General features: G+C 36.8%; 1 protein-coding gene across 1 annotated transcript in view; it reads left to right on the plus strand.

Annotated features, from left to right (window-relative positions):
* The window catches only part of DMXL1 (Dmx like 1), an 86,584-nt gene that overhangs the window by 14,281 nt on the left and 52,372 nt on the right, over positions 1-19,931 (plus strand). The window contains exons 4-15 of the mRNA XM_058824250.1: positions 884-962; positions 1,454-1,586; positions 3,844-3,910; positions 6,557-6,732; positions 8,152-8,341; positions 11,097-11,265; positions 15,175-15,387; positions 16,118-16,371; positions 16,462-17,146; positions 17,670-17,791; positions 18,323-18,412; positions 18,717-18,819. Coding sequence (XP_058680233.1) covers positions 884-962; positions 1,454-1,586; positions 3,844-3,910; positions 6,557-6,732; positions 8,152-8,341; positions 11,097-11,265; positions 15,175-15,387; positions 16,118-16,371; positions 16,462-17,146; positions 17,670-17,791; positions 18,323-18,412; positions 18,717-18,819 — 2,281 coding nt within the window. The remainder of the gene's footprint in view (positions 1-883; positions 963-1,453; positions 1,587-3,843; positions 3,911-6,556; positions 6,733-8,151; positions 8,342-11,096; positions 11,266-15,174; positions 15,388-16,117; positions 16,372-16,461; positions 17,147-17,669; positions 17,792-18,322; positions 18,413-18,716; positions 18,820-19,931) is intronic.

Consider the following 19,931-nt stretch of genomic DNA (forward strand, 5'->3'; position numbering starts at 1 on the left):
CAACTTTTTTGTAAGATTGTCGTCCATTTACTGCAATGTTCAGGGTCTAAAGAACCCCAAAAAATCCAGCTCTGCAAATACTCTGTGTAGGTCCTTATCTGCAGCTGCTTCTTACTGTCTTTTGCCAAACTTCTGAAAGACTGAGTTGTCATATTTTAACTTCACATCTATTTCTGTGTGGTATTTTTGGGGTAGAGGATGACTACTTTAAAGAATTAAGAAAGAATTGGCTGGAATAATCTGGAATTAAGAAAGAAATTGGCTCCTAATATTATTTCCAGAAATGTTTTCTTTTTCTTTTATAAATCAAAGCATCAAACCTTTTTGGTTTATTACAGAAACAGACAAGATAAATATTTTGTAAACTTAGTCCTCAACTTGTTCTAGAGAGTGAAGCAGTGGTGCAAAAGTGAAAAACACTTGACTGTCCTGTTGTATATTAAAAGAATAAAAAAAAAAGAGTGAAGGGGAAATATCACTTGTTACCTTGACCTTTCTGAACTCCTAATTCAACAATGGCACAGATATCAAACACCAGGTGGCTTTAACTTGTGTAATTCTTGATATCTTTTCTTTCTTGCAAAAATAAAATCTTACTTCCTCCTAAAACAATTCTCAAATTCCAGTAATGATTTTATATACTAATTTTTTTCAAGCTAAACTTTTAAAATAAGAAGTTAAAAACCTCGTAAGTATGGCCACGTTAGTGAAAAGCTATTTCATTTTAATTTCAGAATGAATCAATTTTTATTAGATAAACAGTAACTTATGTTAAACATCTTCATAAAATCTAGAGAATGCAGTGAAGATGTACTATTTATATTATAAAAAGAGGACAATGAAGAGTTTTCATGCTAATGTTTGTAAATACTTAAAATTTCAGGTGTTACATTACCAGTGGCAGAAGAATGCTCAAATCTCACTGGAAGCCATAGTGCATAATCTAACATGGGATCCCACAGGTATGGACAGATTAAAAGAAACACTGCAACTAATTTTTTTACTTTAAATTTTGTCATTCCTTGTGGACAAGGTAAAGGTTTTTCCCCTGTCCTAGCATGATAGAGAATATCAAAGTGGAGTGAAATATACCTTTTGTCACTTATTACAGGAGAACTAACATACTAAGTGACTAAGTGCATCTGTATGGTCTGGCTCGATTATTCTTATCTGAGCCAATAAGAAAACGTGGCTTAAATGGTAAATATTTGTTGAGAAGAACTAATGTCTGCAGTAGACCTAGGCATTTCTTTTAGAGAATAACTAAAATTTGATTAATTCATAGTTTGAACTCTAGGTGCTCAAATCTACAAAAAAAAAAAACACTAGAAAAGGTGTATCTGCCAGTTTATTTTCTGCAGTTTCAGCTTTGCAGAAATTTTTTTCCTCTCTCTGTAAAAGTCTATAGTTTGCTACTTGCTTGTTGTTAGATTTTAATAAATATTTGTTCCAGGTACTCGCCTTCTGACTGGTTCCAATTGTCTTCAACTTTGGTCGAATGTTCCATTGGAGAACCCTGCTGACAATGACAGTACTGAAAGAGCAGGTGTTGGACTTGGAGAGTGGAGATGTATCTGGCAATGCAAGTAAGGAATCCATTTAAAGACAAGTAATTTCCTTTTCTTTACTGATTCATAACTTTGAGATTAAATACTTAGTGTAGTTATGTGAAATGCTATTGCATACTGTAACTTGATAAATATTATTGATGTGAGATAAGTTTTTATCATATTTCCCTTGACTATGTGACATTATTTCCTCTTATGAGATCAGTTGCAGTTGGTTTTGGAGCAATTCTTCAGCTACAAACAAGACTAGTAAAATACTGAGGGTAGGCTAATATTGAAGCTCTCCAATAAGCACTCTTCTTTGTAGCAGGAATAAGGTGAAAGCTGTGTAATTGCTGTCAGGACTGATTAAAAAAAACCTTCCTTCTTTGTTCAGTGTACTCCATTGTTGTTTCCTTCTTACACGTCCACCCCCTGATTTTGCACGTATACTTTTTTTAGATTTATTCTGGGTATTTGGAACAGTCAGGGTTGATACATTCTCTTTTCTCTGTCTCTGAATTCTCTTCTTGTGTTCATGTTGATACTGATATTTGCATTTGTATATTGTACATTCTGAAGTCTTTTAGTTTAGTACTTAAGTTTATAAGACAATTTAAATCGTTCTGCCATAAGTAGACTTTGCTAGTGTGGTGGGGTGGGTACATGGTTCATGTGGGAGCAATCTTCCATATGGCCATCTCCTAAAGAAGTTTCCTGAAATGGCTGACTGAGCAGACCCACCTGAGGTTACTCTTTGTGAAGCACTTAGAATTCTAGTAGGTAGTTCTATAGGTAGTTTTCTGGATGTATCAGAAAAACATCCATTTTATGATCCTTCATTGTTCCTTTTTCTCTTTACTTGAACTTCTATCAGTGAATGTGTTTAAAAACCCAAGATCATCCAAATGACAACTCAAAGACTTTTCTTGGCATGTGATGAACTTTCTAATTACAAGGAGTTGAAGACTTACTCTATTTTTTGAGACATCTTTGGGCGTTCATCTCTCAGCCTAAGAAGAGAAGTTAGCCTGTAGACAGAATGCCATTGAGTATGGCTTTAGGATCTGGGGTTCTGGTAACAGTAGTCAAGATCATACAGAGAGTACTTTTCTTCTGTCCCTTGTGTAACAGGTTTTGCATTTCTGTCGTGTATAAAGACATAAAAAAGCTTCTCAGCTCTCCACGTTCTCCTCTTTTAAACTCTCTTTGTGGGAGACAGCTAAGTGTTGCTTTCTTTGAATGAGTAGGTCCTGGAAAGGGTCAGCAGAACTTGCTTTTTTTGTTTACCTTTTATGCCTGTATGTCTTCTGGCATTTGTAGTGCAATTAGATTTAGAATAGGTTTTTCTTGTAGAGAAGTCTGCAAGAACGTTATTTTGCCCCTGCAACTATCCTGTTTTAATCCCTGAAGGAAACATTCCCAAATGTTTTCATATTTGCCCCAGCAGGAGAATTTTGCTTAAACCTGGATGACTTCTTTGATACAGGGCTTTTGTAATTGCCTTGCTCTTGTTACTGCACATAAATGCACCCTGCTTTATTGACCGTAATTTCACTTAATCACCTGTGAAAGTTGGGCCTCAACAACATGTTACATGTTTATTAAATTCAAGACAAAAATGTACACTGTATCTGTGGTGTGCAATTAAATTTTTGTATGCTCTTGTTGCTTTTAATAAGCTTTATTACTTTGTCAATAACTGAGTGCTTCAAACCCTGTAAAAGAAGCTCATTTATTAGTGCAGCCAATTAAAGTAAAATGCTCCAAAAGTTACCACATAATTAGGTTTAGAATATTTTGGTGTAGCACGTTATAGCAGTGTGACCATTCATATAAAAGCTACTTTCAGACACTTTTAAACTACATTATTCCTTTTACACTGTTTATTTTCTTGAGTTGTAATTCTAGGAAATATGAAAAATTAGTATGTCATTCAGGAGAAGATGGAAGATAATATGGTACAACAGAGACCATTTTGAGATCCTTATAATTGTGTGAAGTGGAAGTAGAGCAGGTTAATCTGTTGGCACCTGCTTTTCTGCTACAATATTTTTGAATATTGGATATTCAGCTACAAGATTTTGGTTTTCTGGATCACTACAGCCATGTGTTGTACATGAGTTTAGATCTTAGTCTTTTGGACTTTGTTAAAACTTAACTTTCACACAACAGTATACATACTTGTATTTCAGAATTCAAAAAGTTTTGTGCATTCAAGGAAAAAAATGTCTAGAATTCGATAAAAGTTGTTAAAGGTTTTTTTTTTTTCCTTTTAATTGTCTTTATTCTATAGAACTGCTTCTCAAGTTTGTTTAATGAAATTCTCGCCAGATGGGGAGTTTTTTGCTACTGCTGGAAAGGTAAGCATTCTTTTTTCCTTAGAGCTTTGTACTAATTCAGATAAGCATTAAAGCAAACCAACAAAAACATATTTGAAAAAAATAAAGATTACTTAATGAAAAAAAATGTTTTTCATAATTTTTTGTAGTCTGTCTATGTGTCTTTACAATTTGGTAAACATGAATTTGGTAGAAGGGTGGTTCCAGGCAGGGAGGTCACGCACCAAATATTCAGTGCTTACTATTCTAAAATACTCATTTTTAATTTGTACCAAATTATAAGAAAAAGACGAGTTTTGAGGAATGGGGGAAATCTGTGGATGAAATCACTGCTAGCTATCCTGCTAGTGAGGAAATATAATCAAAATACCAAAAAATATTTTAAGAAATCAAAAATAGCTCTTTCATATGTTTTTGTGTTAACATATCTGTACGCCTTTTTGTGTCTGTAGGAGAGGTTCACATTTCCCTCCATGGGTGTATTGGCACATGGTTCATGACATTTTTTGTGGCCAGTCTCACTAGTTGGTTCTGTGTGCTCAACACTGAGCAGTTTGTCAGCAAAAGCAGAACCCCTTGGCAAAATAAGCAAAAAAATTAAAGCAAATTGCCAGTCTTTTGTTTTCCTGAAACAAGCTGATCTTTTATTTGTACTCCAAAACTCGTTGTTCAGGTTTTGTAGGCGAATAATGTCCTTACAAGTCAAAGCAGAAAAAAAAAAAAATCAAGATCATGTAGAGGATCCAGAGAACAAATGTGACAAACCCATACAAGAATTAATATTACTTGTTAAGGAGTATGAGTGGGAGAAGTAGTTGTTTTCTGCATTGAATTTCTGCTACCTACTGAAGAACCTAAAGGCTGCAGAGTTACTAGATACAAAACAACATTCTAGTATGTAAAGTTAATATCAGTTGCTGATATTTGTGAAAACCTGGTTTAAGAGTCTCAGAATCCTGAGCAATAGAAACCTGACAGAACTTGTTTCAGGCTGAAGAATAAAAGATTAATTTTTGCAATTTGCTTTACTCTGTCTTGGATGCATGAGTGAAAAATTAGTGTGTACACGTAATAAGTGGTTAGAACAGTGTTTGATTTAGTAATAATGTGGAATTTGGCTGTTTGAGTCATAGTATCCCCTAATACATGCTTAAAAAACGAAGAGTTGATGGTGATTCAGTCTGCAAATAAATCTTTTGCAAGGTAGTTGTCATGCATATTTTTGTGGTTCAGTTATGTGCATCAGAAACAGATGAGTAATGCACATCTTTATTAGTTGTATGTGGCTTTTTTCCTTTAAAGCTTGCCATTTCAGGTCATCATGCTTGATTAGAAGACTAACTTGTCAGACATTTGCTATCTTTAAGGATAGATAAAGGTGTAACAAATTTGTAAAAATTGCCTAGATTTCCTTTTCTAGGGAAACTATACTCCAGTTAACAAGCTTTCAACACACAAAGTGAAATACTGGCTTTCTTCATGCTAGATTATTATCTGTATAAAATCAAAGCAGTAAATTCTCATGCTGCATTCTTTTTGTGCTTATTTGAATGTTGTATTTCTTGCTATATGTTCTGTGATGCCCTTTACTGTCATACAAAGGAGAGCCATTCCAGCCACTTTGCAGCTAAATAAAATTCTTTGGGTATATGTTTTATGTAAAAAGGTAGTATTTTGTTATTGTCAACAATATATATATGTGTATTCCACCTTCTTTTGAAGGGTAGGAGTTAATGTTTATTTTACAAGTCAAATGTTAATGGTTTAATGGTTTCTAATGTTACAATTTGATGGAATGGTGGAAAAAGGAATTAATCTGCAAATGGCTTATATAAGGTTATATTATTGCAGAGTTTTTGACTCCAGTATTTTATGTCCTGTTATTTTAGTTTATAAATTCCTTCAAAGCAAATTACTGAATAAGTAAGAAAATTAGTAAGTAGGAAAATTAATAACATATTTTTTACCATAAATGCTTAAGTTAGTTACATGCCTGGAGAACTTTAAAGCACACCTTTCTTTCTATGTCTTATTCCTTTACTTAACTTTGTGAGGGACAATGCTGGTCAGCAACACCAACCTATCATCCCCCCTAGTAGGGTCGTGTTATGCATACCCAGGTTATTTCAATATTTTAGTGCCATTCACATTTAACAGTTGATCAGCAAGTTGTGAATCTGGGTCCAGATTAATTTATCTAGTCCTTGAAGGCACGATCAGTTCGTGTGTGTGTCTGAAAACAGGCTGACCAGTACTGAGCTTGTTTTTTGAGATATCATCTATGACCTTTTTTTCCTGTTTCCAGTTAAATTTATGTAGGGAGTTGGGGTGGTTTTCTGACAAGGTAGAATTAGTTGTATTAACATTTGAATACCATCTCAGGCTAGCGCAAGTTGTGGTTTTGTGATTAAAAATTGGCAGTTAATCAGAAGGACTTACATGAAATCCAAGTTAGTAATGGCAAGAGTTAAGTGAAAGCTCTGCTCCTTTGTTTTCTTTAAGATCACATGTTGAAGTTCCATTTATGGAGCTGTTCCTCTCAGATAAGAAAAACATTTTACTTTAAAGAAAAATGAAACCTCAGGAGATGTACCCAAAAGTACTTAAAGTGCACCATATTCTTAAGCAAGGTAATCTAATTTACTGTCCTTTTTTGTCTTCCCACAGGATGACTGTCTTGTGAAGGTATGGTACAATGCAGGGAGCTGGCGGTCAGCCGTATCACCACCTGGTGCCAGTCCAGAAAACCAAGCAAAAGAGCTTGATTTTTCATTTGTTTATTTGGCTCATCCTCGATCAGTAAATGCATTTTCATGGAGAAAGACCAGTAAATTCATGCCACGGTCAGTAGTTCTAATAACTAGTTCATAAATTGCCAAAAAAAACCCCAAACTCTACAGTCTGCCTCTCTCTACAATCAACCGCCACACAATCAAATGTTTTACTTCAGTTATTGAGTGTGCACACCTTTTATACTGTTTTTGCTCTTGAGAGGAAGGCAAGTATCCTCTTACCTGGGAAAGAATTGAAAAGGTAGAAGTCTCAGAGACTGACTTAGGCATTGAACTAAATACAAAATCAGCTCTTGAAAAGTCATGTCTCTTTGCATTTTTTTTGATTGCACTAAGTGACCATTCATGCATTTAATCCTGACTTGTTCTATCCTGATGGAATCAGAGCAAAAGTTCTGTGACTTGAAGTCCTCTTTTACAAACATTCAGATATTTTTGTGTCATTTGATTTGTTTCTCTGCCTACTACAAAGCTGGATCTCTGTCAGAAATAGTATCTGGAAATTGGATTCAAGTATTTATTTGGAGCTGATACCTTTAGTTTCAGGTGTTAGGGTTTTGTTAAGATGATTCCAAAATGACCTATGCATAGTTTTCACCAGGACTTTAAATCTTAAACTGAAGTAGTGTTAGCAGTTTTGTGGCCTGCAACCATCTTTTTGCCATGTTATTCCAAGTAGCAAACATTTGCATACCTTTGTGTTGAGCAAGTTTATGTTGTTCATTATACCAGTCTTTAAGACTCTTCCTAAATATATACTAACTCTGTGTGTCACTTTTGAAAATCCACCTGCTCCATGGTTCCTCAGGGAGTTTGCTGCTGGACAGTCTAGTCATAGCTTTAGAGCATTATGTAGAGCGAAATAGTGACCTTATATGACCTGGAAACTTGATGATCTGTGTAGTTTTTTCCACTGTCTGGTTTAGGGTAATGGGGTTTTTTGGCTATACATTTAACACAAGTTAGACTTGGAAAAATAGTAACTAAGATTAAAAACTCATAGATTTAAATTGTCTGTTGTTTCCCTGGTATTATCTGAGTTTCTGTTTTTTGGATATATATTGTTTTGTAATTGGTAGATAACAGTAAGATCTGGAATTACAATCAGATATCCAGAATATTATTAGCTTTTTATGTGAATGACTTCAAAAGATAAAAATTTTACATTTTGCTATTCTAGATATGAAGTTTTCTTTAAATTAAAATCCACAATTTGCTGTTGCTCTATTATGTGATGACGTTTGAGGTGGTTTATAGTCAGATGCTTAATCAGAGCGGAAGGCCTTTTATTTTTTTTATTTATTTTATTTATTTTCATAACAATGTATTGATGAGTTTTTCTTGTGCCAGTATCTGTAAGTTGGTGCAATTCCAAAGGCTGGTAGTGGAAAACTGTTTGGAAATGTTGGTTTATTTTGATGCTGTGTAATAGTTAGCACCTTCTTCACTCCTTAAATTTTCTTTCATTAGTGGTGCTGTCTGCAATGTACTCCTGACTTGCTGTAAGGATAATGTTTGTCGTCTCTGGGCAGAGACTTTGTTACCCAATGACAGTTTGTTGTACGGGGGAGGATACAGCAATTGGAGTGAAGCAGTGAACTTCACAAATAACTTCAAGAGAAATACTTCAAGTAAAGAAAAAGTGCAGAGTGCATTGGAGGTAAGAATTGAAATTGAACAGTGAGAATAAACACATGTAAGAAGTTGTGATTTTAGACAAGTTGGTAATTTGTATCTGAAACATGTATCACAAGTTGAAATATTTTATACTTTTATATCAGAGATGTGCATAAAATGTTATAAAAGGGTGAATTTCCTTGAAGTCTTCCTTGGGCAGGCTCAGCTGACAACTCTTTTGCTGAGCTTCTCACATTGAAGACACACTGTTCCAAAGTCACAACTGTCTATTTTTGTCTGGTGACTGAAGAAACAATGCTTTGCAGTATTTAGTTCAAAGGGCTAGGAGCAGTATGGAGCACACATTTTATATAGGTTATGTGAAACCCAGGGGTGATGCTGCCTTAAGATGTTTGGTAGGGGCTCATTTGTCACTCCGAAGTTGTGGGATGGTCTCTATGACTTCTGCAAGTGGAAAAACAGTAATATGGAGGGAAGAAAAATAGCCTTTCTGCAGTAGTCCTCAGAGCAGACTGCTCATAAGCAGCAAGGCAAGTGATTCTTACCAGATAGTGTTTTCTAACCAGTGTGAATAAGGAAGAAAGTGTAGCATTAATGGTCTGCTTCAAAGGTATGTAGAGCATATATGGGCATTGTGCTTTTATATTAATAGAATGGTGTATTTAGCATGCTCGTAGTGCATGCTATATCTGAAAAATAGTGCAGCATACCTGAAAATGGCAGGCTAAAACACACAACAGAGAAAAGGAAATAGTCAAAGAGAGGAGGAAAAAGGAAGCTGGAGAAATTTCTGTGTTCGTGTGGAAAATAAGAGGCAACATTAGAAATCAGGTACAGCAATTATGTGATAATTGAGAGAAGACTGTTTGACATGAGCATGCTGTGTTGTGGTTTGACCGGAAATGGGACATCTGGGATATGTTGTTTTGCTGTGGTCACCAATGGGTGTTCGGATTTTAAGATGGGCACCTGGTTTGACCAGTGGGGCATTGGATCCGCCCCTTGAGACTACAAACCCCAGGAGTTAAAAGCAGGGCTCTCGTCCTTCAGAGCCCTTTTGGGATTTCCGGCGTGAAGGGCTGGGCCTCCCTGCCCCGGCCCAGTTGCTGCTGGGCTGGGGGAGGGGAAAGCCACGTGGCCCATCTGCGGTAGGCCCGGATTCGGTGGAAGGGTGGGCGAGCATCGAGCGACCTGTTTATCCCCCCCCCTTTTTTGGAGACGGAGAGAATGCAGCCTGTGCTGGAAGTTTTACCTTGAAACTTGATATCATGTGCCGGCAGCACGGCTGGGAGGAGAAGGGGGGGGCAGCGAGCAGCCCAGCGGCCTGGGAGAGCTTTTAACTCTTGTGGATAGTGAGAACTTCACGGAACATTCCCTTTCCTAGGAAAGGGATAAGGGTGGAAGATGAAGGAAGAAACAGGCCAGTAAGGGGGTCTGGCAGAGAGAAAGAGAGATGTTGAAGGAATGGGGGAAGATGGAGTGGCAACTTTGCTGGACTCTTTTGTTGTAGATCCATGGACTGTTTCCTGGTGATACAGAGGCTGCATTGCAGGGGGAAGCGGAGGCTCGGAGCCAGGAGAGTTTGGTGTTGAGACCCCTCAGCCCCAGGGGGTATAGAAGAAATGGGGGGGACAAAGGTCCCAGAGATGAGAGTGTGCTCTGCTTGGAACGAGACGAGGCATCCTTAAAAAGGCCCACCCTGAAAGCAGGCCTCTGCCCCATCCCATGCCTGGTGCTGAGAGCACCTTGGCATGGAAAGGAGATGTCACGAGATAGCAGGACTCCGGGCGGTGCTAATTGTGACAAGAAGTCCGTGCTACAAGGAAGGACTCCGTCTACTCTTCATAAGCTGAAGATTTGATTTTCTAAAGGGTGGTGCCAGACCGTGTGTGGATAATTTTGGGAGATGAATTGTACTGGGATCTGCAGGAGGAGGGGGAAGTCTTTCTGTGTAGTTTTCATTCTCCTTGTGTTTTCTTTTTTTTTGTGCGTGTAGTTTAGTAATTGTGTGTAGTTTAGTTAATAAACTTTTCTTTATGTTTAAGCAGGAGCCTGCTTTGCTTATTCCTGCTCACATCTCACAGCAGGTATTAGGTAGAAGGTATACTCATGGGGGCTCTGGCTTTGCCAGGCCCAAACCATAACAAAGGATAGAAAGCGCAGCAAGTGAAAAGGAATGCCAAGAGTGTAACCCCATCTTTAATACAAATTGTGTACCTCTGTGTACCTTTGGGTGCTTACACAGGTGTTTACAGCACAAAAGGCTTGAAATGTGTAAGCAGTCTTAAAAACTAAATATTATTCTTTCTCTTGGAAACAAGTATTTGTATAAACAAGGAGGATCTTGAAACTTGTGGCCTTTTGTGGGGTGTTGAAGTGCTGATCTAATTAGATCCAAAGTACAGATTCTGTTTTTCATTAAATGAGACTACTCAGTATTGTTGCTGTGTTCAGAATCTTGAATAAGCATGGTGTGTGTTTATGAAACACAAGAGTATTTTCTGTGAAAGTACAAAAATGTATGGATATTGTCTGCACACTGAAGTATGAAGTAGTTACTACATGAAGGTATTTTATGGGCCTTCATAAATAAATCCAAAGGCACTGGTTTCTCTCTACTGCAGACTCAACACAAGATTGCAAGAAACTCAACTGATTCTTTAAGTTAGCTTTTAAGCTGAAAAATATAATTCATTAGTGCCTAGAAAACCATTTACAGATTAAGTATGTTTTTTTCTTTTGAAAGGATTTTAAATTATGCTTTATTCTTCATGCAGTTAAACCTGAGGCACTTCCGACGAGGAAGGAGGAGGTCAGGTGCTGTTGTAGCACATACTGGATGTGCTCTGCATCAGCAAGATCCTCATGAAGCTCACAGGAACATTCCTCCTCATGCAAATGCCCTTTGCCACTACCATATTGCTGCCAGTATCAATCCAGCCACAGGTAATAAATGTAGTCTTTGCTATGAAGTGAGCTCCAGTTGCTGTTGGGTATGTGTTCTCTCTGGAAACTTAGTAGATCTATTTGTTCAGTATTTAAATGATCATGCAAAATTGCTAGTATGTCGGTTTCATTTTTGCATGAAAGAACTTTATACAGTAATGAAATTATTTGAATAAATTTCCAGTGCAATAATCCTGTTTTTTATATTGTTCATCTTTTAAGTGAGATTGATAGTGTCTAAAATGGAGAAAGCTAAGTATTTGTAACTTGAGTTAAAATTTACTGTGAATTGTGTATGATACTGGGAACATACTGGAAAAGAAAAAAAAGGGTATGCTTCTTAAGTGTTGAAATAACCACACATTCATGTCCTTCTGTCTCTGAACCAAACAAAACATGCCTTCACCCTTATATTCCATAAACTTTGATATTGCCTTGCACCATAACAACCTGTTGATAGGGGTTGAGGAAACTCCCCTATAGCTGCTGATACTTCTGTCTTCATTATCTCTGTGTACGCTGTTTGTTATCCCAAGTGACCTTTAGGTGTGATAGGGCCCTGCTCTCCTGGAGGTGACTGAAGATTTCATTTTCATGAAGTGTGTGTCTGTTCATTGAAAAACTGACTAGAGATGCAATATGGAATGACCTTCATGAAGATTGTGGTGTGGTTTTCTCTGTTTGGACTTAATGAACAAACATACTATGTAATTCTTTTCTTAAACTAGTTAAACTCTCTTTTATAGTATTGTTTTTCTGTTCCTACTTAACTTGTTTGAAAGGCCAGTTTTCAGCTAAGAGCATTTATGATGAGTTCATGTTTCTAGCTGTACAGTCTGGTATGATTGGAAAGAACGAGTGATTTCCATTAACACTGCTTTGCTAAGGAAAGCTCTAAACACTTTCTCCTTTATTATAGTTCAGCATTTTGAGTGGCAGCTCATTGGTTCATATTTTAACAGACAGGACTAGAATCACATCCAGCCTACCAGAAGGAGACTTCTTACAGCTTTGTGCAGTACCATCAATGCTATCATATTTCCATGGGAAAAGTCTCCAGACATTGCTTGTTATTACCCAGTGTCACACAGGAAACTTTCTTGAAAGCATCTTGGGGATTTGTTTATTTCCTCTTATATTTTTTCCTCTTCAGATTGCTCAGTGAGCTAGCTAATCTTTTCATGTAGGTAGCACATAATCTTTGACCTTTTTTTTACTTGCTTTTAAAGCATTTTTTTTTAATACAGAATAGCTAATGTTATGATTAACCATGGTTAGCCATTAACCAAGCCCCAGGCAGTCGCTTGCTCACTCCCTGCAGGACTGGGGAGAGAATCAGAAGAGTAGAAACCTCCTGGACTGAGATAAAACCAAGTTAATAGGTCTTATCTCAACCTTGTTTTCTTTAATAGGCGAAACAAAAGCTGCACATATGACCAAAGAGACACAAGGAATGACTTCACTGCTTCCTGTGGGCAAGGAGATCTTGAGCCATCTCCAGGAGAGCAGAGCCCTATCACACCTAACAGTCACTTGGAATAACAAACACCATCCCTTCAAGCTTTCCACCTTCTTCCTTCCTCCTCCCACTTTAAGCACTGACCATCATGTCATGTGGTCTGGAGTGTCCCTTTGATCAGTTTCAGTCACGTATCCTGGCTGAGTGTTCTCCCAATGCCCCATGCAGCCCCAAGTTCCTTGCCAGTGTGGAAGTACAAAAACCAGAAGAGTCCTTGGTTCTGTGCAAGCCCTGCCCAGCAACAGCGAGCACATCTCTGTGTCATCAACTCTATGCTCAGCACAAATCCAAAACACCGCCCAGTGTGAGACACCATGAAGAAAGTTAGCTCTACTCCAGGCAAAACCAGCACAACTCTGCAAACTTTACCTTTGCTTGTGATAGACTTTGCAGCATAAATATGCCAAGCAACAAAGTTACAGAATGACAATAAAAACAATTTTGAAAAAAATTAGAAAAATTACGTACTTAAAACTTGTCTTTGGCTTTTCTAATCTTGCATTCTTTTTACGTTACCTATATTAATTAGTATCTGTTCAATAATGTCTTTTGGATCACTTGTCTTTTAACTCAGTAGATTAAAGGATAGAAGGTTGTTCTTTATTGTGGAACCTCTGAGGTAACTTTCACATTTTAAATCTTCATTTGAAGAAATAAGTGTTCTCCCTCACAGTCAAGTCTTTAAGTACCTTAGTCTAACCACATTCTTTATGGAGACCTTTTGTTTGCCCTTTTGAAATTGAATTTAGTCCAAAAGCCTAATTGTATTTCCTTTAATTTGATTTAAAGCAAATTGGTTTGTGATGTCTTACTTTAAAATTTGCCAATCCTACAGCATTTAAAAATATCTGATAAAAACTAAAGCCAGAACAGCTTTATCTCTCATTCACTTCACATTTTGAAGAATAATGCTTTCATATATACTTATAGCATGTGTGCAACAAAAATCCTTGCAACCTACTTTTATACTATAATTTTATTTCATCTGTTGTCCAGCCTGGGTGGAATTCTGTGAAAGGAATAAGCAGTGGTTGCTAGGACAAACTTGTTTCTAGGCAATTACAGAAAAAGTTACGGAATTCAAAGACTTAAAAGTTTTCTGGGAAGAGATACTGTGATTTATTAAGCAAATAGAAATTCACTAAGAAAAATGTCCAGAGCTGAACATCATTTAGAAGCTGGTAGTTTTAGATGGAAATTGGGAAAAAAAGTGATTTATTTAGTGACTTTGATAAATACTAAAAAAGCACACAGATTTATAATTAATCTGAAAATTAATCTTTCTAGTTCACTTTATTCATGCTCACTGTGTAGCTTCAGCTTTCAAAGGGCATCAATAAAATTTTTTTCCTTCAGATTCTCTTACTTTCCAGATGTATAATGATACTTTTGAGACTGGCTTTGGGCTGTGTAGGTAGATAGACTTCTTAAGTGACCTGTGCTACTTCTGCTCTGTTCCCCTGCTGTGTCCCCAACCCACAACAATACTGCTGGTTGTCTTGGTGCTCCTTTATTTTATCTTTGTGCTGTCAGTTACAGTTTTCCTTGGCTGGATTAGATGATTAGTAATTCAAATCTATTGCTGATTTTGATTAGAACAACAGATTTTGGGTGAAAAGTATTTTGTCTCCCAGGATGTGGAATTTAAGTAATGGTGCATAAATAGGGAGCAGAAGGAGAAGAGACTATACATGGAGACTTCTAGGTGGGAATTACATGCAGTTTGAGATTTTAACATGTTGCTGTATCACACATTTGAGGAGATTGCAGTAAATCACCTGTCTGCTTTTTAGCCTTGATTAATTTAGATTATGTGACTCTGCAGCAGTCTGATCCTTGCTTCTGTCCCACACTTTGTGATTTCTGCTTTATTTTTCACAGCAACATGGGATCAAATGCCATCAAACAGCCACATGAATTAACAGAATGTATCAGAACCAGAACTCCTGGGGTTTTGTGATGGTGTTCCAGAGGGCATTCATTGTGTGATCTCTGTACTAATTTTTGCTAGTGTAAACCCTATGGTCTTTGGTTACAGTCTATATCTACTGCAGCATCCTTTGTGAACTGAATATTGGAAAACTATGCTTAAATGATTTGGTTCATACTGAGCTGTAGTAGCAAAAAAAAAAGTAAATTAAGCTGCATGCGCAGTATTACATCAACATTGCAGGACCCTACTGTTATCCTAATGTAAGCATACTAAAGAACCTCTGTGTGGAACAAGTCTCAAAGCAGATGGTGTTGGTGCAGGGAATGACAAGTGGCAGCACACTTGGATTTATTTTTTTCATTGTGGGATTTCTGTTTGAAAACCAGTTGTCTAAAATTATTTTTTGACCTAACTTACTTAGTTCTCAAGAATGTCAATCAATATCTTTTTTTGATAGATATTCCTCTACTGCCTTCTATCACATCTCTAAGTCTTGGTGAGAATGAAGAAAAAAGTGGACCTTTTATTGTACACTGGCTAAACAACAAAGAACTTCATTTTACCTTATCTATGGAAGTGTTTTTGCAACAACTTAAAAGGAGTTTTGAACATCATTCCCCTGAGACTAATACTGAGGATTCTAATCAAATGGATGGCAGATCAGAAGAAGGTAAAAGTCATGCAGACATATGTCATGTAGAGAAATGGTTTTCAGTTTTTAAAGTAATTTGTAATGTTCCCCCAGGGGGAAGTGAGAGATTGGCAACTTGACATGCAAGGATACAGAGAAATTACAGTGGCATTTCAATGCATTTTCTTCTTTTGCACTGAAAGTATCTAAGTGACTTTAAAAAAAATGTATCTGGAAGTTCTGATTTCTCTTTTCGTAGTTGTTCTAGAAATTTTGAGTTATAGATGCTGAAAACTGTGTTATTTAATTAGGCCTGACTGGAGGCCTGTGTATGAAAATGTTACTTCAATATTAAGGAAGCAAGAGCAACTTTAGAATTAACTTTTTTTTAGATATTAATGTACAGCTAATTTAAATAGCTTTGTTCTATAACATAGTACACTCAATTAATTTAAATATATACATCCTGGAGATTATTATCCTTTGTTCTGTCTATGCATGCAAAAATTTGTATAAAGTAGAGGAAACGAAAAATATTTCAAATTAAGGTGCAATACAAACTGTTTTGGTTTGTTAGACACTGAGTTCTGTTAGAGGATTTATGATTGTAATCTTCATCCTTTTAAATTAGTTCTTATATGGGTAGCTTATAAAAGGCCTGAAATTAGCTCCAATGCCTGAATAACACTGCTTGTTATACTTCTGGTTTTGAAAATATATATATATATATATATGTATGTGTGTGTGTGTGTGTATGTGTGTGTTGTAGAAGCTGATGAAAATTCAGATGAACAGAAAGGAAACCAAGAGAAGAAGGAACTGGGTGATGAGAAAGCTGCTCCATATTCAAGCCTTGCTCCTTTATCCTCTGCTATTTTTGATCATGAAATTGAAGTTCTGCTTTCTGAATGGAGTAAAAATGCTGACATGCTCTTCAGTATACATCCTATGGATGGCTCCCTGCTGGTGTGGCATGTGGACTGGCTGGATGAATACCAGCCTGGCATGTTTCGCCAGGTGCAGGTACTTTATTCCTCCTGAGTTTTACATTGGTGTTCAGTGAGAAGTTTGATGGGAACCCTAATACTTAATCTTTTTTTCTTAAAATTGCAGGTGTCATTTGTCTCAAGAATTCCTGTTGCATTTCCCACAGGTGATGCAAACTCTCTTTGCAGAAGTATAGTGATGTATGCTTGTACCAAAAATGTTGACTTAGCTATTCAACAAGGCAAACAAAAGCCTCCTGGCCTTACACGATCTTCATCTATGCTTATCTCTTCTGGACACAGTAAATCTACCAACAGCTTAAAACTAAGTATCTTCACACCTAATGTTATGATGATTTCCAAACATGCAGATGGGTCACTGAACCAGTGGCTAGTGAGTTTTGCTGAAGAATCTGCTTTTTCAACTGTACTCAGTATTTCACACAAATCCCGATATTGTGGTCACCGTTTTCATCTTAACGACTTGGCTTGCCACTCAGTGTTACCACTGCTGCTTACAACCTCACATCACAATGCTCTAATTTCACCAGATGTTGAGAAAGCAATACAGACAAATGAGTCTTCTCAGTCTCAGGAGTCACCAGTAAGACCTCAGAGTAGAGGCAATGCAAATGTGACATCCCAGGATCCCAATGCTGTTTACAGTGAACTTATTCTATGGAGAGTAGATCCTGTTGGGCCTTTGTCCTTTTCTGGTGGAGTTTCTGAACTTGCTCGGATCAATTCTCTTCATGTTTCAGCTTTTTCTAACGTTGCATGGCTGCCCACGCTTGTACCCAGCTATTGCCTTGGTGAGTTTCATTTTCTGATTTGTGACTTATTCTAGAATGAAATGAATATAACCAAATAATTCACTTGAATAGATAATGCAGGTATACTTGAATATACTGGAAAAATGTTAAGCATTAACGTTTTATTTCACAAATTTCACAAATTTTCAAACTGCTGATACTTGGGAATTCTTTATTCCTCTGTAAAAGGTTTCTATGTTCTACTCTTTTATGTATTTGATATTTTAGAAGGTTATGCAGTAAAGTTCTTGGGTTCTAGTGCATACTTCATAGCATGCTGAAGATTTAAATGAGGGAGATTTAGCTCTAGTTTTCAAATGGGATTCTTGTTTTCTTTTCATATACTTTGATTTGGTTGCTAAGCACAGCTTTAAATTTTGTAATCCTTGCTTGTGAATAGAAGAGGACTTCTTTTTATGCTGTATAATTTTTTGTCATGACTTCGAAAATGCCTGTTGTCAAAAAACAAAAAAGGAAGCCATATGATGTTTGAATATTTGAGCACTTTCTTCCTGCTTTTCAGGTGCATACTGTAATTCTCCAAGTGCCTGCTTCGTCGCTAGTGATGGACAGCATTTAAGATTATATCAAGCTGTAATAGATGCTAAGAAACTTTTGTGTGAGCTCTCCAACCCAGAAATTTCTGTAAGTGAAAAGCCATCTCAAGTTTTTGCATGTTATGACTTCATTCAGTTGTACTAGGCTCAAACTTGGTGACTGACTAAACTGGTTGCTGAGGATTTCACAGATTATTTTGCTTGTAAAAACAGATAAGGTAAAGCTTTTTAGCTATACTGTATTTCATTTAATCTCAAATTCTGCATAAGGTTTGATTGGGAAATATCTGTGAAGTGCTTACACCACAAGGAATCATAACTGTGTGGGTGCATTGCTATCCTGAGGAAAAGCTGAGACAACAATTCAGCTCTTGGGGAAAGGACATTAAATTGCTGTATGTGAGGCTTTCCAGATATTCTTGTCATCTTTCAGCTGTCAAAACCAAATGTGCTCTTCATAAAACAGGGAATGTTACCTCTGTTCTTACTGAATCGCAACTAGTGTATATTTTATGCTTTAGTTAGCATTTGCACAGTGATGTTGCACCTATCCAGCAGGTTGTGCCACAGAAATGCATAAAAAGTTAACAAGACCACCCCCCTGATTCTTTTCAAACAGAAATATGTTGGAGAAGTTTTTAACATCATAAGTCAGCAATCTACAGCTCGCCCGGGATGTATCATTGAACTGGATGCCATCACAGAGCTTGTAAGATCTTCTGCTGTACTCATCTTGTGTCATAATTAGCTTTTTAAAAAGCATTAATAATAAAAGCAATACCTGTAGCTCTCCATTAGGTAAATTTGGGGTACTTGGACTATTTTTGACATATTCTTGTACTTGTTTTCAACAGTAGCTGAAGTGGAAAGAATGTGAGTAATGAAAGTGCATTTTCATGAGGAGTCCTCTGTTGATGTATTTAACTTACCAAGTTAAAAGCTCCTGTGTTAGGGAGCACTATTGAAAAGTATACACCAGGATGTTCACTTCTTGTGTATTTTTACTTCTTTAGCATGGCCGGAAAACACAGTTATTCCATGTTTTTCAAGAAGACTTTATTTTAAATAACCAGGAGAAGGAAATGCCTTCAAAGAAGAACAGTTTATCAGACTTAGGTAAAGAATTTTTTTTGTCATAGAACATTGAAGACAGTGTTTTATTTTTCATTCTAAAGAAGAAAAAACTTGTTTAATGGCTTGGCTTTTATCATTTTAATGTCAAATACCTTAATTTGAAGTCTTCAGAAGAACGTAACTAGTGAAACTCAAGGATGTTTCACTTCCTTTGAGTTGTTTGCAACCAAATTATAGATCAGGTAGTTTAAATCACAAGATGCCATAATGTCCTGTGTTAGGCAGTCCCTTAACATGAAAGGGGGAAGGGTTTTAAATGTGAAGTGCTTGTAGGGTATGAACACAGACAAGACGTACTGTATCCTGTCATGGTGGATGCTGTTCTTTTACATCAGCTAAATATTGCTCCTCCTTGCTTGGCACAACAAATGGCAAGCCAAACAATTCCTCCTCACTGCAATACTGTGAATAGTGTGTGGATTTCTAGATCCTTGGACAGATCTGGACTGCTCTGGAAAAAGTGATTGGCTTTCCTTGGTGGAGTGCCTCAGTAATTTGGATATGTAGGCATTGCATTGTTCTGTCCCAATGAAATAATGTGCGAGGAAAAAGGGGTTGGAGTAAAGTTTGCGATACCAAGACATCTGCAGTACTAGATGAGAGTCCTAGAATGAAAGGAAGCAGAGTGGTGGGAAAGTGTCAAAGGAACCTAGGGAAATAGTAAATGAACTGAATATACATAGTGATTATTTGGTTCTGGAACTGGATGTTTTTAACTGAGGAAGAGTTTTGGGGTAGTGAAGATAATCCCAGCCCTTAGTGGAGTTAGAAAAATGCAATTGAGATGCTGGAAATAAGAAACAAAATAGAAAACATAAAAAGTGTTACTCTGCAGCGCAATCATATGTTTACATCTTGAGTATGACACACAGAAATAATTTTAGAACAAATAGGGAGTTACTTGATCTTAGTCAACTGTATACATCTGTATGTGTTCTGAAAGTTGGTAACAGATTGCTGCATGCCATCCGTGTAAGGAACTGGGCTAAATGGACCCTTTGAAAAACTGTTAAATTAAAACTGTATCATTTGCATGCATTCTAATTTGAAATTATTTTCTAGTGCTTTCATATTTCCTCTTTAATACTGAGATA

This window comes from Ammospiza caudacuta, chromosome Z, assembly GCF_027887145.1.
Source record: "Ammospiza caudacuta isolate bAmmCau1 chromosome Z, bAmmCau1.pri, whole genome shotgun sequence".
Lineage (NCBI taxonomy): Eukaryota > Metazoa > Chordata > Aves > Passeriformes > Passerellidae > Ammospiza > Ammospiza caudacuta.